Raw genomic sequence first — 21961 nt, 5'->3', positions numbered from 1 at the left:
TGCCATCTGGTTTCTGTACAAATTGTAAATAGCCTTTCGCTCCCTGTATTTCACCCCTGCCACCTTCAGAATTTGAAAGAGAGTATTCCAGTCAACATTGTCAAAAGCTTTTTCCAAGTCTACAAATGCTAGAAACGTAGGTTTGCCTTTCCTTAATCTTTCTTCTAAGATAAGTTGTAAGGTCAGTATTGCCTCATGGGTTCCAACATTTCTACGGAATCCAAACTGATCCTCCCCGAGGTCTGCATCTACCAGTTTTTCCATCGTCTATAAAGAATTCGCGTTAGTATTTTGCAGCTGTGACTTATTAAACTGATAGTTCGGTAATTTTCACATCTGTCAGCACCTGCTTTCTTTGGGATTGGAATTATTATATTCTTCTTGAAATCTGAGGGTATTTCGCCTGTCTCATACATCTTGCTCACCAGCTGGTAGAGTTTTGTCATGACTGGCTCTCCTAAGGCCGTCAGTAGTTCTAATGGAATGTTGTCTACTCCCGGGGCCTTGTTTCGACTCAGGTCTTTCAGTGCTCTGTCCAACTCTTCACGCAGTATCTTATCTCCCATTTCGTTTTCATCTACATCCTCTTCCATTTCCATAATATTGTCCTCAAGTACATCGCCCTTGTATAAACCCTCTATATACTCCTTCCACCTTTCTGCCTTCCCTTCTTTGCTTAGAACTGGGTTGCCATCTGAGTTCTTCATATTCATACAAGTGGTTCTCTTCTCTCCAAAGGTCTCTTTAATTTTCCTGTAGGCAGTATCTATCTTACCCCTAGTGAGATAAGCTTCTACATCCTTACATTTGTCCTCTAGCCATCCCTGCTTAGCCATTTTGCACTTCCCGTCGATCTCATTTTTGAGATGTTTGTATTCCTTTTTGCCTGCTTCATTTACTGCATTTTTATATTTTCTCCTTTCATCAAGTAAATTCAATATCTCTTCTGTTACCCAAGGATTTCTAGCAGCCCTCGTCTTTTTACCTACTTGATCCTCTGCTGCCTTCACTACTTCATCCCTCAGAGCTACCCATTCTTCTTCTGTGTTTCTTTCCCCCCATTCCTGTATGCTCTGCTTGAAACTCTGTACAACCTCTGGTTCATTCAGCTTATCCAGATCCCATGTCCTTAAATTCCCAACTTTTTGCAGTTTCTTCATTATTTGCTAACTAAAAAATTCTTTTTAAACTCAGCTGAAAGGTAACTGACACAGTAGTTACGTTGATAAAACCTACAATCCAAAATATAAATTAATATTGAAGTATCTGATGACTCATTAAGTGTGAAATAAAGTGATAGGACACTAATAACAAACTTATATCGTACCTGGTAAGTACTGTACAAAGATATTTGAAGCCAAGAATAATATGAGAGCTACACAGAGAGAATTTAGTAGTATGAGAGCTACACAGGGAACATTGTTGATCATATTCAAAGAGAGTAACTTACAATGAATGGTATACTCGGAGGTATGAAATGCACAGTTGCACGGAAGAAAACTGCCACTAGAAATGACTGGAGACAGAAAGAGCAGAAAAAAGAAAAAGGACAGCTGCTTATGTTTTCATATAACACTGACAACATCTTGAGAAGTTTATCAGATGTGGTCTATTTTTATTTTAGTCCTATGGGCTCATGTGAGCCAAAGCTACTTGGTTATGGAATGAATCACTACACGATTCACAGAAAACGGACAAGCTTAAAAATAAAAAATAAAGGCTATTAAAAAGACACAAAAAAACTGCAATAGCATATTTGTGGGTCCGCTGACAAGTAATGCTTCTGAACATTTTATGTGAAAACTCTTAAAGCCTTTTAAATAATACAAACCTTATTAAAATTCTACAAGTTTATGCTTCAAGTCTACATATTTTCAGCCCTCTGCTAAGAGAGGGATCTGAACTGTAGTGTATAGCACGACAGTGTGTAACTTAAATATGTTGGTACATAAGAAACAGTGTGCTGTAATCTAGTTTCACACTCAAGAAGTTCATCCACATATGGAGAACCCTCTCCTTCAGCATGATAATGCCAGACCAACAACAACCACTGTAACATCAGGAACAATCCAATACCTTTGTTTCAATGTAATCAATCATTCTCCATATAGTCCTGCCCTCGTCCCATCTGATTTTCATCTGGTTCCAAAACTTAAAGAACAGCTTTGAGGACTTCACTTTGAGTGTAATGAAGTGGAACAAGTAGAGGTGAGGTTGTGACCCCATCAACAAAGTCAAACTCCCTGCAAGGTTGGTATTAACAAACTGGTCTCTCATTGCAAGAAACGTGTTCATTGCCAGAGAGACTGTGTTGAGAAATACATATGAAAAAAGCAGAATGTAATGACTGTTTAATTTAAAAGGCTTTAAGGTGTCTCACATACAGTCATATGCATTACTTTTCAGCACATCCTCATGCTATAAACGATATGTTTAAATGTAATTCAGTGAACTATAGTGAGGATCTCCTGTCCATAATTAAAGAATAGTGCTGCAAGGAACCCTGTTGACTTACATCTGCAAATTTGTGATTTGTCATCAAATTTTTCAGTTCTTCTATATGTCTATAAACCTACACAATACTGCGAACCTTTCTGTGCAGCAGTTAAAAAAGTGTTTTCAAAGTGCAAATACTTTTTTGGTCCAATGTTGACTGGATGAATGTGGCAGTTACTTACGAATGGATCCGCAGTATCAACCACAAATCCTATGAGGGAATAGTACGTACCGAACGATGGCAGAGTTACAATTCTGAGACACTTTATCAGCAGCCTGCGTGAAGTTGAAAGGAATCATCCCAATATTTGCCTGAAATATTTTAGGGAGAAGGAAGGCAAAGGGAATGATAACAAAACACTTGATTAAGCAGAACAAGATAAAGTAAAATCATAACAAGCTAGATTTTTCTGCCATAAGTTGAAGAAAATATCTTGTAATCCTCATGTACATAACCCATCTGTACACATCTTCAACACCAACGTGATTTTTGTATTGAAATACATACTGAATACCACATGTAGTGACACTATCACCCTTGTAGGATATCTGGTAACAGTTGCAAAAATAACATACCACTCTCCTATTGATGACTACACGATAGTGCTACTGAGTAAAAACTGCAACAAACAAATTAACTGCACTTTGTATGTGCACAGTTCGGACAGTGCGCTAAATCTGCAGTTTTTCATAACTCTTAATGATAATCAAATTAATGATAAGCATAAAATTAATAATAAGGCAATAACAGAAGCTGTTTAACACTACTGATTAAAAAGTATAAATATAAGCAATCACTGAAAACTTCCCAGAAGAAAACCACTTTAAGATTGTAATTCATACACAGTAGACAGGTAGCAGAATAAATCATGAGCCACACATTAAAACTGCAGACTGTTTGTTCTATAGATGGAAAAACAGAGATAAGATCAAATCAGAGGAATTGACAACATGAAGGTGCTGACTTGTAATCATCAAGTCGAAGCATAGATTCAGAGCTGTGCACCTATGTAACCCAACAGTTTTAGGTCAGAAGGGAGGGAGGGAGGGAGGGAGGGAGGGAGGAGGGAGGGAGATAGGAAATAGGACCCTCCAGTTATCTGTCTTCAATAGATTGAGAATATCAAATGGCACGTACATGTGATGTAGTACTTGTGTAGCGCTTTCAAAATCATTGCTCATACTAACATTACCGCTGTCATTACCTATACTGCTCTGAAAATTAATGACAGTTTTATTTTCTGTGATCATGTTAACAATTTGCTCTACTAGAAAATAAAGGTTTTCACCTACAATAGAATATTTGTCGTCCAAAATGCTGGTTTCAATATCCACTGCAAACACATTTGTTCCTCTTTCACAGCATATCACAGTTGTTTAGTTACATTTAAATCTACACAATACAGACAATATAGCATACACATGTCCATCTCTAAGAATGGGTTCAATGTTGAACTTAACAAATATTTTCTTGCTGGTTTTACTGAGTGTGTACAGCCCCATTTGTTTTTACAAAACACCCTTATAACCTTCAAAGCCTTGGCCATTATATGTCCAGCTGGTAAAACCATTGCTGGTAGCATGTTTTGTACGCATTTGAAGTGGAGACTGGCAGTTCCTCCATGGCTTTTTCCCTTAGCCACATCTACATAATCAAATTTGAGTTCTTCCTTGCTGTTCCTTGTGCTAGGAAAGAGAGAGAAATCACAAGGAAACAGATCAGGTGGCTAAGGTACATGGGAAATGGTACTCGCACTATTTTTGGCCAGAAGGTGGCTCACCGAAAGGTAAAAAAAATTAATCAACATGTTGTCATTTTTTACATGAGATAACCACTTGTACACATTAGTTTTCCCATGATGTAAGCTGTTTTCAACATAAAAACTGTTTATGTAACATTATTCCCAAACAATAAGTATAGAATCATGGTTGTTCATTGTTCATCAACACCTGCCATCACAATAAATGAGGAGAAAACAACACAGCTATAACGAGGGGGGAAAAAATAAATTAACTACAAGCAGAAAAACCATCCTGCACAATGCCAGAGGTAGTACTGAACTAGCAGAGAGCTGTGCAACACACTTCTAGCAAGAAAAATTTTTACAATGCAAGCTTGACCCAGATCACCACTATATTGGTGTTGGATAGTGGGTTAATAAAAACATATTGTTGTAACCAAAATTCACAATAGTACCTCACTTTCTATTAAAGGCTAGTGTGTATAACACTTCACAAAAAAGGTAATACAAGAAACATATTCACAATTGTGAATATCATGAGACTCCAACTGTATAATTTATTGGCGATGTATTAAAATTTCTGTCTGACCAGGACTGAAATCCAGATTTCTCACTTTATGCGAGCGATCACATTAACCACTCAAGCTACCTGAGTATGCTTTAGGACAAACCAAATCTCTGTATGTTGTATCCGCATCCTGCAGTTGCACAGTAACTGTGGTTCTCAGTGTCTGCTTCTTCACAGATTCATGCATATCTGAAGAACATTACACAGTAGACTATTAAACATAGACACTGCAAAGAGTATTTACATGCCTACACAAGGCCTGCAACAATAATAACTCAGTCTCTTCCTGCGTTAGAATCTCGGCAATTGTGCGAGTCCAGGACGTGGACACACACTAACACGTGGTCAGTCCTCAAAACATGCTCAGATAGTTGAAGTGATTAGGGCGAATGCCTGCATAAAGTGGGAAATAAAGTTCAAGTCCTCATCTGGAATAAATTTTCACATGACGCCAATAAACTGTGTGGCTGGAGTCTCATCATATTCACAACTGCGAACATATTTCTTGTATTTCATACAGCTGTAGGTTGCAGTAGCATCTGATTTTGGACGTGCATGCATGTCCAAAAGACTTAAAATACTGAATCTTGAAACTGCAATGGCTGTTCATGAATAACTACTTTTTCCATTACAGTAGAAAATTTCCAGTAGAATGTAAGTCATATGGCAGGCACAAACAAAAGAGAACAAACGTGCAAACATTTGGAATCACTTCCTTCTCGGGCTAGAGCCCGCGCATGCGCGCGTTCGCGCCCCCCCCCCCCCCCCCCCCCCCCCCCCACACACACACACACACACACACAACACACACACACAGAGAGAGAGAGAGAGAGAGAGAGAGAGAGAGAGAGAGAGAGAGAGAGAGAGAGAGAGAGAGAGAGAGAGAGAGAGAGAGAGAGAGAGCTGCTGCCTGAAAAATTCATAATATCTTACAAAACTGTAAGCAAAGTCTCATGCTAGAGCATTTATTATTTATTTTATGGACACCACGGATTGTTCATTATACAACAATTTACTAAGTTTCATCAAGTTTCATGCTTAATTTTTCTCCTCATCCTGTCAGCCTCATATTCCTCATTCATAATGCATCTCCACATTCTCACAGATATGCCCCAAGGAGTAGTTTTTCAAATTAATAGACTTGTTTTAGATCATCTTCAGTGCTCACACACTTATATATACTCCATCTGCTCAATGGTTTCCAAATGGTGTTAAATAACCTGTATGAGTAGAAAGATGTTTACAACACTAAGCTGATTCTACCCATTCCTTCACAGTATGAAGGTAGCACATAGCTATTGTGTCCCTTGGACATCAGTTATCAAAGAACTAAGAAAATACCAGTAGCTTCAAAAGGGAAAGGAAATGATAAGACACTTTGACATAAAAGTTTGAACTACTCGTTTTTTGTTGGAAAACAATTTCCTTGAAGTTATGAACAAAAATTAAGAATGAACAATGTGACAAGTTGAAACTGGGTCAGGCCCCAGGGCTCAAACCCAAACACTTGTCTTGCAAGAGCACTGCACATGCTTTCGAAATGAATTGAAAACTTCTCCAAGCTTCTCCACAAGACAAAAATCCTGGTCCACAATATCGCCGCCCCCCCCCCCCCCCCCTCCCCAAGTGGTTCCTCATGCCAACTGATACAAACCTATTTTTGAGCTCTGATCAAAACAAAATGTGTGGAATCCAGAGAGGTCAGCTCTTTTTCACAGTCAAAATTTAATGCAATATCAAATGTATCACAGTCTTTTGTAAGACTAAGGAGGCCACTATTTCACAGTAGGTGATATACTGATCCTCTTCATTTATGTCCAGGACAGCATCGATGTATTTTGTTTGACCTATAAAAAATTCTCAGCAGACTAATATGAGCACAACAAAATTCTGCAAACAAACTGTAAACAATAATTTCTGAAGGTGACTGATTGTATTGTATTGAACCAGGGACCTAGAAACGAAGGAGAGGCTTTGTCCCTGCCACAGTCCTCAGTGGTTCACAACCCCACAACAGGCCACAACAGTCCACTCACCCCACAGCTGTCCCACACCGAACCCAGGGTTATTGTGCTTTTTAGCCCTCAGTGGACCCCCCTGGGAAGGTCTCACACCAGACGAGTGTAACCCCAGTGTTTGCAAGGTAGAGTACTTATGGTGTATGCATATGTGAAGAAAGTGTTTGCACAGAAATCGCAACATACTGTTACTGAGGTGGAATAGGACCTCTACACTAATCTGCCGGGTGGATTCGTGTCGGGGCCAAGCACACCTTCCTGCCCGGAAAGCAGTGCGTTAGAGCGCATAACTAACCGGGTGGGCACAAGGTGACTAATTACTAAAAGTTGAATGAAGTGCTATGAGGCATTGTTATTACATTAGGCTTCAATGAAAATCATAACAATCATCCAAAGAAATCCTTCATGAGAAATTTCTATTTTCTGCAAACGTTTTTTTTTAAACTCATTGTAAACAAACTATTTCTGCCAATTTATGATTTGTCACTGTTTTAACAAATTTTAAAATACAACAGCAATGTAGATCACAATGCGTCATCTAGCAACTCTTTTTCCCCTGAAATCATAAAATTCAGTCCTTTTACATATTTGCAAGCTGGTATTTTATGCTTCAAATGCATATTTTATGGCCATTTGCCTCACAAGAGAAACAAAATTGTGGCTTTGTCACTAAAATCAAAATCTGTGTGGCATTGGCTTTCCCCGTGCCGTGCTAGATGTCTGTGCAAAGATGAAACTGGAAGCTCTTGGTCCTAGCGAATCAATATTGGCAACAAATGTGTCCAGTTTGGTTTCAAGGTACAGTGTGAGTAGAATGTCCGAGGTCACTGCCTGTAGTATATGCAGTTAGCAATTTGCGCATTCAAAGAAATCTTCAGGTTAGGCAAACATTTCTTGTATCTGCTACAGCTTCTCTGCTGATATATTTTCTTCTTCTCTTAGCTTTTCTACACACTTAATAAGTTGATCTTTCTTAAGTAGTTCTGTCACCCATTTTAATATGTTTTTTTTTTTTTTTTTCCCCTTTGCTTTTCAACCTCTTTTCCACAGTTGTAGTCAGTAGTTGTGAAGTTGTATAGCTTAGTACCATCTTTTGTGACTATAATAACGGTCTCATTAAGACCCTATGCACTTCGTTTTATTTTAAGCAAAGTTTTAAAAAAACAGCAAAACACGTATGGTCTTAAAAAGACTTATTACAATCGTAAAAGACAAATTAAGCTATATAACTTGTTTTCTTCAGTTGGCACTTTAGTCCATTATATGGTAAGAAACCGTCCCATAACTGTAACAACTGGTGCAGCTAATTTAACAAAGCAAATTCCACATACAACTCTTGTGTCATGTTCTTGTTCTTACCCTACTCTCACCAGTGGCGTACTTCACGAATATAGTACAGTGTGAATTAGGAACATAAAAACCTGAATAGTTCTTTATCAATTGATCTACATCTTTTAGATTACACTCTTTATTGTTGTTGGAGGTACTTACAGAGAATACTCGTGCTTTGTTTATTTTCATCTCAGATAGACTCACTAGAGTGTAATAGCAGGAAAAACCTTTTGACTCAACTCACCACATAGAAATATCGCAAGAATGGAATTCAAGAGATTTATACACCAAATAATGATGCAATAAAATGATAATGCCAAATGCAAGAGTGACAGGATTTTAGGAAAGGTATGGACAAAAAGGAAGTACAGATTAAAAATAATAAAAACAGATTCAAAGAACAACAAAAACAAAGGGGGAAAAACACCTTAACCTAAATATTATTATTGTTCTTGACAATACACTACATTCTTTGCACTGTGATGTCTACACATGATGTGCACTTACTGATCATTTATCTACGAATTGCTTTTGTACCTTAATGGTCATCATGCCACTACAACACAAATTTAATCTAATGATACCATACTCTCATCTGTATGCTGAGAACTGCATACAAAAAAAGGGGGCTATCAGATACAGGTTAGCTAATACAGAAAGCGCATTCATTCCAAGTGTGGCTTAGCTCCGTGTACTGCATGTGTCGCACTGTACTAGACTAAATAAAGTTGAAACTAAAATTTCTGAGCTACATCACACAAATTCAAGGACCATGCTCACTGAAATCTCTATCTTAGTGTGAGCAACACAGACAAAAAAGTGTGGTGTTCCACAAAACTAGGATGTTATCTGGGCTCCGTGAACAATATGAATTTCTGAAAGTATCCATCTACACATGCAAAGACAATGGCAGTTTCCTGACAGTCAGGATACTGTACAAGGCAAGAGAAGAAACAACTTTGAGAATGGAAGAGGGACCGCCTACAAAATGCGGCATGGTGCGAGACTATCACACATAATACTCCAGTGGAACCAGTTCAAAAAGAAGTGCATCTAGGTAACATACTGATGTGTACAACAGAAGCAACAAAAATTATTTGAAAAAAGAAGCACTCTGCACCACACATTATGTTTACTATCAGAGTAGCAGTCAATACTTTGAAAATGGAAAAACAGATTTCACACCACACTTAGTACTCATACCTAATTTTGGGAATAAAGGGCAAACCCAATGACTATGGCAGTTATGTGCATGCTTGTATTCAGTTACTTACTTTCCCTATAATTTGAGTACATTTGTTGGAAATAAAATTATCACATCTGAAATACCAATTCAAATGCAGTAACGAATTACCACAAAAAAATCGTGTGACTAGGGCCTCTCGGTGGGTAGAACGTTCGCCAGGTGCATGCAAGTCTTTCAATTTTACACCACCTCGACGACTTTCTTGTTGATGGTAATGAAATGACGATCAGGACAACACAACACTCAGTCCCTGAGTGGAGAAAATCTCCGACCCAGCTGGGAATCGGACCCGGACCCTTACGATTGAAATTCTGTCGCGCTGACCACTCAGCTACCGGGGGCAGACGCAAATTACCACTTACCCATGCTAGTTCAATGTTAAGCAAATAATTGTACATCCAAGCTTAGAATAAAGTTAAAGCTGAAAAGGGAAAGTGGCATAAAGTGTGAACTGGGGCAATAGCACAATAAGTTACTTGGTCACTTTTTACAGCTTTCCTACCACAATCTGATGATTAAGAAGAATGTCCTGTAACTCTTTTGTTCATTTCATGCATTATTTTAAAAAAATGGATTTCGTAATTTATTAAAGCTACATTTCTTACAATTTTTAGCACCTACCTGCTTATTGTAAATGATCGTGACCTGGTGCGTGATCGCGTTCTCGTCCTTGTTCTTGTTCTTGTCCTCGACCTTTTTCTGGGTGTCCTTGAACGTGGGGTCCGAGATCGTGGTGTCCTAGAGCGTGGACTGTGTGGAGTACGTGAATGCGAACGTGATCTCGTATAGCTGCGTGTGCTGGTACTACGAGATCTTGGTGTGAAACTGCGAGATCGAGAACGAGATGGTCGCCTTGTCTTCCGCAGCTTCCTATCCCTGTCATCTTTTTCTCTTAACATGCGCTCAAATGCTTCCAGAGGGTCCTCTATAGCTCTGTAATGAAAAAAGTATTAACGAATTATTTCTGACACACATTAGTAAGTAATAATGTTCCCCTCAAGACATACCAGTGAAAAAGAAGTTTTTTTTACAGGAATAATACCTTCAACAGCTCTCAGATTGCACTCACTGTCTTGTTTGCAGTAGATTATTGAAAATCAACGAACTCACATAAAAAATGTGACAGTTTAAAAAAAATTAATGAAATAAAATACTGGATAACAGAATCTCATAGAAAAAAGGTTGATGCCACAATGACAAATTAGTGATATGTTTGTGCCCACACATGTATTCTTATAGTTCCAAGAAAATATCTTATGCATTGTCATAGGATCACAACATTCATACTGTTGCTTTTCACCTCATAGTGCAGTATTTAATTTGCTTACTGGTACTTCCTTTTTCACTCGGTAAATACCGATGGAAGTTATTTTAGTTGCCTATTGATTATCAGCAAAACAATGTAACAATATGTGTGAGTACAACACGTCAACAATATGCTGATTCTAGACACGATATACGAGACAGAGTCGGGGTGTTTTAATTCTTATACTGAAAAAATAATGTTAGGAATTAGTTTCAGGCAGACACCAGCGAATCTGGTGTACACGGAAATTCCTGCATCACAGTATAATAGGACATTGCTAGATGATCCAAAACAAAATGACACAACATACTGATAGAGAGGAATATTTTGTAGTAGTTAATTTTTAGTAGCAGCAGAAACAATGTAGCTGTGTCAGGCCAGTCTAGACAACTTCTTTAGCCATATGAATTGGCTTGACATTGTGTGCCGGACAGAGACTCGAACTTGGGACCTTTGCCTTTCGTGGCCAAGTGCTCTACCACCTGAGCTACACAAGTACATCTCACGACCCATGCTCACAGATTCAATTGTGCCAGTTCTTCATCTGCTACCTTCCAAACTTCCCTGAAGCTCTTCTGCGAACATTGCAGAACTAGCACTCCTGGAAGAAAGGATGTTGCAGACACATAGCTTAGCCACATCCTGGGGGATGTTCAATGATGAAATTTTCACTCTTCAATGGTGTGTGTGCTGATATGAAACTTCCTGGCAGGTTAAGGTAGGAGATGAGATACTGGCAGAATTGAATCTGTGAGGATCAGGCATCAGTTGTGCTTGGGTATCTCAATCAGTAGAGCACTTGCCTGCAAAAGCAAAGGTCCCGATTTCAAGTCTCGGTCCGGCACACAGTTTTAATCTGTCAGGAAGTGTCATATCAGCGCACACTCCACTGCAGAGTGAAAATTTCATTCCAGCTTGACATTGCTGCAACATTTCTGCTACTGCCAAAAACTTACTCCACTTTACCAAGGGGATCTGCAGTTTATTTTGGGTCCTCTAGCAGTGTGCTATGGTACTAATGATGTGGGAATTCCAATGTTTACTAGAACTGCAGGAGTGTGCATGCAAACAAACAAGAAACGTTAAATATGCAGCTTTACTTTTCTGAGGTGAAACATAAAACTTCATATCTAACCCTTGTACACTGTCACCTGAAGCAGAGAAGGGTAGGTTAAGCAACTTCTAGTTATTCAACATGTTGTGCTGGATAACCGATACAGCCCTGAATGAATTTTTCCCTCTGCAGGGATGAGTGTGCACTGATATGAAACTTTTGGCAGATTAAAACTGTGTGCCACGCCAGACTCTGGTCTGGGACCATTGCCTTGTGGCAAAGTGTTCTACCAACTGAGCCGACCAAACATGATTCACAAACCATCCTCACAGCTTTACTTGTGTCACTACTTCATCTCCTATTTTTCCAATTCCACAGAGGTTCTCCTGCGGAACTTGCAGGACTAGTACTGGTGGATGGATGGTTGGATACTGGGAAGAAACTCAGTCAGTAGAACACTTGCCTGCGAAAGGCAAAGATCCCGGATTCCGGCCCCAGTCCAGCACACAGTTTGATATCAGTGCACACGCCACTGCAGAGTGAAAAAATCATTCCGGAAACAACACCCAGGCCATGTCTAGGCAATGACTCCACAACATCCTTCTTCCAGGACTGCTAATACTACAAGTTTTGCAGGAGAACCTTTGTGATTTTTAAAAGGTAGGAGATAAGGAACTGGTGGAAGTAAAGCTGTGAGGATAGGGCGTGAGCTATGCTGTGGTACTTCAGCTGGAAGTGCAAGGGTCCTGGGTTTGAGTACTGGTCTAGCACACAATTTCAACCTGCCAGAAAGTTTCAGTACAGTTCTCTTAACAAACCTTGTGTAAAGAACTGTTACAAAATTTGTTAGCCACTGGAAAGCAACTATCTCTCAGATATCTCATGTTTTAGGATTTTAACTAGCATATTTAGTTTCCATAATTGCAGAATAAGCTGGTCATCGTGGGTAAAACACTTTCTGTTATGCATATTCTGTGTGGTATTCAAGCAATACATAGGTAGACAGAACTTCTCAATTACAATTTGTGGTTTACAGGTTACAACATTATGTAAAATTCAGCAAATTACTTTCCTTTGTGACTTATGATATTGCAAGTATTAAATGTGAAGATCCATAAACCACAGTTTCAGATCAGAACACAGGACATTAATGTAGAAACTGAACCTAGGAAGAAGTCTTGGTCTGCAACTTTCAGCACATTTCGTCTCAACTTTCAGCACATTTCGTCTTTCTATTGGCAGTGTGTGTCACTGCTCACATAACCTTTTCATCCATTTTTACTTCTCACTTTGCCCGTATCATCTCTGTACCAAGGCTGGCACAGTGGTTAATAATGTCATATCTTTGGCCTTTTACACTAACTTATATGATCCCTCACCCTTCAACCCACACATCATTTTTATCTTACCTGGTGGGCCGCTCTCATCTTAGGATCTGAGTACCCTGCCCTTCCTTTTAAATTTTCCCTCTCCTCCCTGAGGAATGAGCCACTAGTTCTGAAAGCTAAGATGGTGCCCTGTATTTTTGTACATGCCTGTCAGCATAAGTGATATTTCACCTTCTGAACCAAGTGAGGTGGCGCAGTGGTTAGCACACTGGACTCGCAATCAGGAGGAGGACGGTTCAATCCCACATCCAGCCATCCTGATTTAGGTTTTCCGTGATTTCCCTAAATTGCTTCAGGCAAATGCCAGAATAGTTTCTGTGAAAGTGCATGGCCGATTTCCTTCCCCATTCTTCCCTAATCCAAGCTTGTGCTCCGTCTCTAATGACTCATTGGCAATGGGCCATTAAACACTAATCTCCTCTCCTCTCCTCACCTTCTGAAGGTAATATGGCCATAACGTCATGAAAGATAGATCGAGTGTCATGGTAGAGTGATTTTATTTATTTATTTACAGCACTGGACTCCCAGATAGCAGATTTAGGCTCTGTAGTTTTTTCCTAAATCGGTGTAGGTGGATGCTGAGATGGTGATTTTGAATAGGACATAAATCAATCTTCCCCTTTCCAAACAAAGGAAGAGCTTGTGACCTTATGTTGATGGGAACCACAGACACTTCACACAAGTTGTATCACATTCATCCCACTCCAGATAAGAGAACAGGACAAGTTCCCAATCAAACTTACAAATATCCTTTCTTTACATGAAGTGTCTATAGTTGAAATGTGGTACAGTGACACTTCTCCCTGGTCAAGGAAGTCATGAGTTACAGGCCATGCCTTTTCCACAATCTTTTTGTGAGAGTTCTCTCTGACATTTTGTGTAAATAGAAGAATGTTTTTTTTTTAGGGGCCAGATAGTCAATTTAAAGAATGTTGTTCTGTACCTCATGTCACTCTACGATTCTATTGTCACTTTGTAAGGGGCTCGAAAGGACAACAGTGGTCGAGAAGGGAGTGAGACAGGGTTTCAGCCTATACCAAATATTATTCAATCTGAAGAATCAATTACAGTTCAGGGAGAAGAAATAAAAACTTTGAGGTTTCCCAATGAAACTGTAATTCTGTCACAGACAGCAAAGCACATGATTGGGCTTTGTCTTGAAAGGAGGACGTAAGATAGAGAACAACAAAATCAAAAGAAGGACAATGAAATGTAGTCTAATTAAATCAAGTTCTGCTTAGGGAATTAGATTAGGAAATGAAAATTTTAAAGTAATTTATGATTTTTGCTATTGGGGCAGAAAAATAACTGATCCTCAACAGAGTGCTTATAAAGTGCAGGGGGATGGAGTGGTATCGCCTTCACATTCCTTTGTGACCACTATTAGCTTTCTCTTTCTGTTCCATTCCCATGTGCTGCAGTGACCAAAATCCATCTACACTGCAACTATGCTGTTAATGGATTGGCATAAACCTCTCACTTTCAGTTTTCGGTTTTTCTTGTTACATTCCTTTAGTACGAGGTTGTGGAGACTTACTCATACCACAGGCTGCATACTCCTTACCTCGACTACGTATTGGCCACAAGTTCAAAAATATTGGGCCATGAGACAAGTTTTTATTCCAAATTAGAATCCTCCTGTCCCAATGTCAATTAGACTGGGCTCAAGAAACTAATTTCTACAAGGGCTCACTCTCTCCACTTCAAGAGGGAATGAAAGATCTGTTGGATTGGAGGTATGGTCCAGGTCAGTTGTAACAGATCAGAATATTTGTATCAGTTCACATGTCATCGCGATTTAATTTTATCATTTCAATCTATTATAACAGCACTCAAAAAGTAAGATAAGTCAAGCAGAAGGATGTGATTTGTATCATTTCACTGTAACTAAAAGTCTATGTTGATGAGTATGTCTTAGAAAAACTCTGTACTGTGTCCAGCCATGCAACTATTCATACAGAGACAGCAAAGATCATCCACGCATCACTGGCTGGCAGCAGAGCTCAGGTGTGCCAGAGATCATCATGGGTGAGCTGGCCCCTAGAAGAGCAACCAACGTCTAAGAGATCCTCTAGTTTAATTGTCACAAATAAATGGCAGTGTCCTACATTTATCTGAATTAATGGTTCGATTATAGTGCTGAAGGAGTCTCGAGACATTCACTATTGAGGAGCTAAGGAGGTTGTGAGCTTGAATCACTGAGTCAACATACATGTTACTACATGTGAGTCAGGACATGTTTACGAACGTTGTGATCAATACATACCTGGAGCAAATAGTATTGATTATTTCGTCAGTGAGGAATTTTCCGTGGTTTTGTTGAAAATGAATAGGAAGTTGTTCTTGAACTGAGTTGCATTTGAAATGCAAGGTTTGAAGAATGCAGTAACTGATCTAGGGCATGGAGAGTATAATCACTTTCAAAATCCTGTTGGCATCAGGGTCCTCATACCTCATATGGCGTTTGGCAAATGGTGAAGTGATTCTAAACTGGTACAGGCTTAGTCAAGAGAGGTTTGTATGCCGTGTCAATGTTCGATTGTAGAATTCAAGAGTCTTTAAAATACAACGATTCTAAAGTTCTGACTTCAGTGATTTAGTCTGAAGTGGCCCGTGTTGTGTTGCCTGCGGCATAAATGGAGTGCTGTGTGAATGTTTTAACAGGTCTAAAAACGTGGACACTTATCTGCTGCAATTCTTCCACAGTGCACAGCAACTACATACCTGAACAAACTGCAGTCTTTCTAGAGCTAAGTCCTTTGCATCATTGCAGACGCCACCTGATACATGTCATACATACATACTGGGGACCTATTAGGTGACCGACCACCTTCAAACACACTCTGGTTGTATAAAAAGTAGTGGCAACACCATTCTAACTTATGCAAGACTTTATTGATAGAAGTTCACCATATTATATGCCATCAATATAATCGTCCCCCATCTTGATTACCTTCCCCCACACAGATGGTAGGTGTTGTACACCTCAGTGCATCCATCTCTGTCACTGTCTTGCAGGTTCTGCCCTAAGGCACAGATGATGTCTTCTTTTGTTCTGTAGAGTAGTGTATGCTATAAAAAGTTTCTTTCATTCTGGCAAACAGGTCATAATTGCACAGACTCATATCGGGTGCATACGATGGTTATTCCAATATTTTCCACACTCATATGAAGCGAGTTCCTGCAATGGGTTCAACATATGGCACTGTACATTGCCATCAAGAATGATGAGATGCAGTGCCAGAATATGCTGCCGCTTTCTACTTAGTACGGGACAAAGATAATGTCACAAGAAATTGCAGTAGTAAGCTGCAGTGACTGACTGTCCCTGTGATACAACATGATGCAGGATTATAGGATTAACCAATCGATATCATAAGCCACAATACTGCAATTTTTTGCATCATCATCATTGTCCCACAGTGAGAAAGAGGTGACAGTGGCTTCTGACACTGCATCCCATCATCCTCCAAGACAATGCACAACGTCACACACCAAACCCTGTGCAAGAGTGCCTGCATACGTGAGGGTGGGAGATCCTGGAACAATCACCATATTCACCCGATATGAGCCTGTGCGATTACAACCTGTTTGCCGAAATCAAGGAACCTCTCTGTGCACGCACTACAACACAAGAGAAGACTCATTCATGCCATAGGGCGGAACGTGCAAGACAACAACACAGATGGACCCACTGACAATGTGTGACAGCGACCACTTGTAAGAGGGAAGGTGATCGAGCTGTAAGACTATTACATTCAGGACACATGATATGATGAACATGTATCAATGAAGTTTGTTATGAATTAGTGCTGACAGTATTTTTTATCTAACTCATGTACATAACGAAGGAGTCTGAAAACTTATGTGGGAAGGCCTCCACTTCATCCTACCATTTCATTCATCAACTGCATACACATTATCCAGACACTTCAGTTAAGAGACGTATATCTACATGCATTTTTTCTTTAATCACTGAAGCCATGCTGGGAGCCAGAAAGACAAAAGACTATGGCACTTCCAAGGGAGAAAAAAACTGACACCGTAACATATACTTAGACAGCGTATCATCTGAGGACAACAAAAAGTTTTCTGCTTTTAAGAATGAAAGCAAAACATAAAAATAGAAATATTTGTTGTTTGCACATTAGAAGTTATGTGAAGTACCATCACCCTCTCACTGATGTGCACTATAGTCCAGTCACTTAATTCCTGTTGTAAGCATGCCTTTTTCCTTCATAAAACGTAAGTTTCTACATCATATTTCTCCAGGTTTCCATTTGTCTTTGCATTGCTGCTTTTACACAGATGCTATTACTTGGCTTAATACTCCAATTATTGTTACATACCACTGTTTAACTAATATGCATGATGTGCTAGTAACTTTATTACCACATCCGTAAAAACAATGGCGGAAAATAATTGGAACTTACACTTATCAAATTACTTTTTCCTTAATTAAAATAATTTTACCATGGCTGTTTGATGTGAACAGAAAACACTACCACACTGTTTACAGCAAGAGTAAAACATTCAACTGACGGTAGGAACACATTTTCACGCAAAAATACATTTATAAATAGCACAAATTGTGAACTTGTCAAGAAGACAAAAATTTAAATAAACCTTACTTACCCTGCCTGGTTACCATTATGAACATTTCTTCCTAAACCTGGGGGTGGTGGCTGGTGGTGTAGGTGGCCTCCACGATAGCCTGTTAAGAGAACAAAGAGATGGTCATCAAATCCATTATATTTAAATTTATCCATGTTGTAGGGAATAAACTGAGATCAGTTACTGTAAATTTATGAAATATGTATGTTAAGAGAACAAAGAGATGGTCATCAAATCCATTATATTTAAATTTATCCATGTTGTAAGGAATAAACTGAGATCAGTTACTGTAAATTTATGAAATACGTATGTTTTAATGCTTCCATCACTTTTTGCTAATAATTATTAGCATGGTGCATTTGGGCAGCATGCTGCCATCACAAGGTGCAGGCTATTACTTGTGCATTAATCTGAAGTGCGACGAGGATTATTTGCTGGTTGTGTCAGTGAAATTCTGAATTGAAACTTAACCCTATACAGAAACATTCAGTCATTTTAGTGTATACCTTAAGTAAGTTGTCCGTTAAAATCATTTCACTGATGCCTGTGCTGACATTTTTGCTGGCAGTAGTAAACACATCATTAGTTAACACTTTCTCATTCAGGTGTATACACTCCAAACAGTCTAGACTACAAAGACAAACTTTTTTCAATTGTTAAGATTGTACAAACAATGAAAATAACAACAGTTTTAAACAAGCATATTTAAGTCATAGCATATACATTAACTAGTATGCCAAGGCATATATACACACAGTGAAAAAGACTCGATAAAAACATCAGCAGCTAATAATACAAATTAAAGACATGCAACATCCCCCATTCAGACCAGTTAGTATTATGCAACATTAAAAACCTAAACATAAAAATACCCATCCCAGAATCTGCGAAATTCTGGGTGTGATGGTGGAATTACAGCTGCGTAGTGCTGAAATGGGAACAGGAAAAGAGCTGGATGGGTGAGAGCAGTGACTAACAAAGGTTGAGGTCAGGACGGTTATAGGAACATAGGATGTATTGCACGGAAAGTTCCCACCTGCACAATTCAGAAAAGATGGTGTTGGTGGGAAGGATTCATATTGCACAGGCTGTGAAGCAGTCACTGAAGTGAAGAATGTGATGTTTGGCTGCTTGCTCAGCAACAGGGTGGTTCACTCGTTTCTTGGCCATAGTTTGTCAGTGGCCATTCATGAGGACATAGAATAAAGCACAGTGGTTGCAGCTTAGCTTGTAGGTTATATGACTGGTTTCACAGGTAGCCCTGTCTTTGATGGGATAGGTGATGTTTGTGACTTGACTAGAGTAGGTGGTGGTGGTGGTGGTGGTGGTGGTGGTGGTGGTGGTGGTGGTAGGACATGTGGAACATATCTTGCATCTAGGTCTATTACAGGGATATGGGCCATAAGGTAAGGGGTTGGAAGCAGGAGATGTGTAAGGATTAACAAGTACATTGTGTAGGTTTAGTGGATGGCGAAATACCACTGTGGGAGGGGTGGGAAGGATAATGGGCATAACATTTCTCTTTTTTAGGGCACGACAAGAGAGAGTCGAAACTCTGGCGGAAAATGTAATTCAGTTGCTCCGGCCCTGGATGGTACCAAGTTACGAGAGGAATGCTCCTCTGTGGCCGGACAGTGGGACTTTGGGAGATGGTGGGAGACTGGAAAGACAAGACATGGGAGATTTGTTTTTGTACAAGGTTGGGAAGATAATCACGGTGTGTGAATGCTTCAGTGAGATTCTCACTACATTTCAAGAGATAGAACAACAACCACAGGTAACTGTACAGAAGGAACTTCTTGGTATGGAACAGGTGGCAGCAGCCAAAGTGGAGGTACTGCTGGTGGTTAGTAGGTCGAGGTCAACATCTAGGACGGTGGCTTGTTGGGTTGAGTAGGACCAGGTGAAGCAAATGGGGAAGAAGTAGTTGAGGTTCTGGAGGAATGTGGATAGGGCGTCCTCACCCTCGATCCAGATCGAAAAGATGTCGTCGATGAATCTGAACCAGGTGATGGGTTTAGGATTCTGTGTTTTTAGGAAGGATTCTTCCAGATGGCCCATGAATAGGTTGGCATAGGATGGTGCCATGGGGGTGCCCATAGCCGTACCCCGGATTTGTTTGTAGGTAATTACTCCAAAGGAGAAGTAATTGTGGGTGAGGATATAGTTGGTCATGGCAACTAGGAAGGAGGTTGTTGGTTTGGAATCCGTCAAGCGTTGGGAAAGCTAGTGTTCAATAGCAGTAAGGCCATGGGCATTAGGATTGTCAGTGTAAAGGGAGGTGGCATCAATAGTGATGAGCAGGGCACCGTATGGTAAAGGGACAGGAATTGCAGAAAGTCGGTGGAGGAAATGGTTGGTATCTTTTATATAGGAGGGTAGGTTGCAGGTAGTAGGTTGAAGGTGTTGGTCTATGGAAGCAGAGAGTCTCTAAGTGGGGGCACAGTAACCGGCCATTATGAGGCTTCCTTGGTGGTTGGGTTTATGGACTTTTAGGAAGCATGTAGTAGGTAGGACTGGAGGTAGTGGTAGGGATGAGCAGAGAGATGGACTCCAGGGAGAGGTTCTGGGGTGGACCTAAGGATTTGAGTAGTGGCTGGAGATGCTGTTCGATTTCTGGAATGGGGTCACTGTGGCAAGTTTTGTAGGTGGAAGTATCTGACAGCTGGCAGAATCCTTCTGCCAGGTAATCTCTGTGGTTCAAGATTACAGTGTTGGAGCCTTTGTCTGCAGGTAGGATTATGTCAGGATCAGTTTTTCGATGGTGGACTGTGGTTCTTTCTGTGAGTGTAAGAGTAGTTTGTATGTTGAGGTATTTGGGAAATGATGGTGAGGCAAGGTTGCAGGTTCAGAAATTTTGGAAAGTTAACGGGAGGTGATTTGGGAGTGAATCACGGTTGGATGGAGGTGTGAACCAAGTTAGACAGGGTTCAATATTGGTCTTTGGTTGAGTCTGACTGGTAGGGTTGGTGCCGAAATAGTGTTTCCACTGTAGGGACTGGGAGGAGTAGTGAAGGTCTTTAACAATTCCTGCATGATTGCATTTTGAGGTGGGGCAATATAAGAGGCCTTCATAGATCCAAGCTGAGGAGCTCCTCGTGGATGTGGAAAATGTCAATATTTTAATTTTTTTAAATCTGAAATAACAATACTAGTAGCGTGAATACATACATCATTTGTTTCTATTAAAAAATTCGTCAATGGAGTAGAAGGAGTTGGCCACTAGTAAGTCTTTCAGGCTCCTTTTAAACTGATCTTTATTTGTAACTAAATTTTTTATGTTTGCTCGCAAATTATTGAAGATGAGTGTTCCTGAGAAGTGGACCCCTTTTTGAAATAAAGTAAGTGTTTTTAAGCCCTTGTGCAGATCATTTTTGTTCCTGGTATTGTATGTATGAACTGAGCTGTATGTTGGAAAAAAGAGATATATTATTTAGGACAAATTTCATTAAGGAGTGAACATACTGAGAGGCAGTAGTTAATAAACCCAGTTCTTTGAAGAGGTTTCTACAGGACGTCTGTGAATTTACTCCACAAATAATACGTATTACAACTTTTGGACTCTGAAAACTTTTGTTTGACTTGAAAAGTTACCCCAAAATATTATACCATATGACATTATGGAATGAAAGTAGGCGAAGTATGCAAGCTTTTTCATTTTTATGTCGCCTATGTCAGCTAACACTCGAATTGCAAATACAGATTTTTAAGGCGTTTCTGCAGTTCAGTGTGCTCCCCCCAACTGAATTTATTATCAAGTTGTAATTCCAGGAATTTAAGACTGTCAACCTCTTCTATCTGCTCTTCTTCGTACTTTATGCATATGGTGGGTGGAAACCTCTTACAGGTTCTGAGTTGCATATAGTGAGTCTTTTCTAAGTTTAATGTCAGTGAGTTGGTTTTAAACCATTTATTAATATCCATGAAAATATCATTAGCAGATCTATCTAGAACTACACTCGACATACTATTTATTGCAATACTTGTGTCATCTGCAAACAAAACAAACTCTGCTTCTGGCGGTGTAACTGATGATAGATCATTAATGTACACAAGAAAAAGCAATGGCCCTAAGGTGGATCCTTGTGGGACGCCACATGTAATTTCTTCCCATTCTGATAATGACTGATGACTTAATTCACTAGTCCCTTGCACTGACACCCTTTGTTTCCTGTTAGCGAGGTATGACTTGAACCA

General features: G+C 39.7%; 1 protein-coding gene across 10 annotated transcripts in view; it reads right to left on the bottom strand.

The window, feature by feature from the left end:
- LOC126335556 (E3 ubiquitin-protein ligase RBBP6) overlaps positions 1–21961 on the bottom strand; it is a 356043-nt gene that overhangs the window by 136216 nt on the left and 197866 nt on the right. For all 10 annotated transcript variants that reach the window (XM_049998961.1, XM_049998967.1, XM_049998969.1 and 7 more), the window contains 2 exons: positions 17786–17864; positions 10024–10335 (listed from right to left, as the gene is read on the bottom strand). In XM_049998961.1, coding sequence (XP_049854918.1) covers positions 10024–10335; positions 17786–17864 — 391 coding nt within the window. The remainder of the gene's footprint in view (positions 1–10023; positions 10336–17785; positions 17865–21961) is intronic.

The sequence above is a fragment of the Schistocerca gregaria genome, chromosome 2 (assembly GCF_023897955.1).
Source record: "Schistocerca gregaria isolate iqSchGreg1 chromosome 2, iqSchGreg1.2, whole genome shotgun sequence".
NCBI classification, from domain to species: domain Eukaryota; kingdom Metazoa; phylum Arthropoda; class Insecta; order Orthoptera; family Acrididae; genus Schistocerca; species Schistocerca gregaria.
This window is presented reverse-complemented; position numbering and strand designations above follow the sequence as displayed.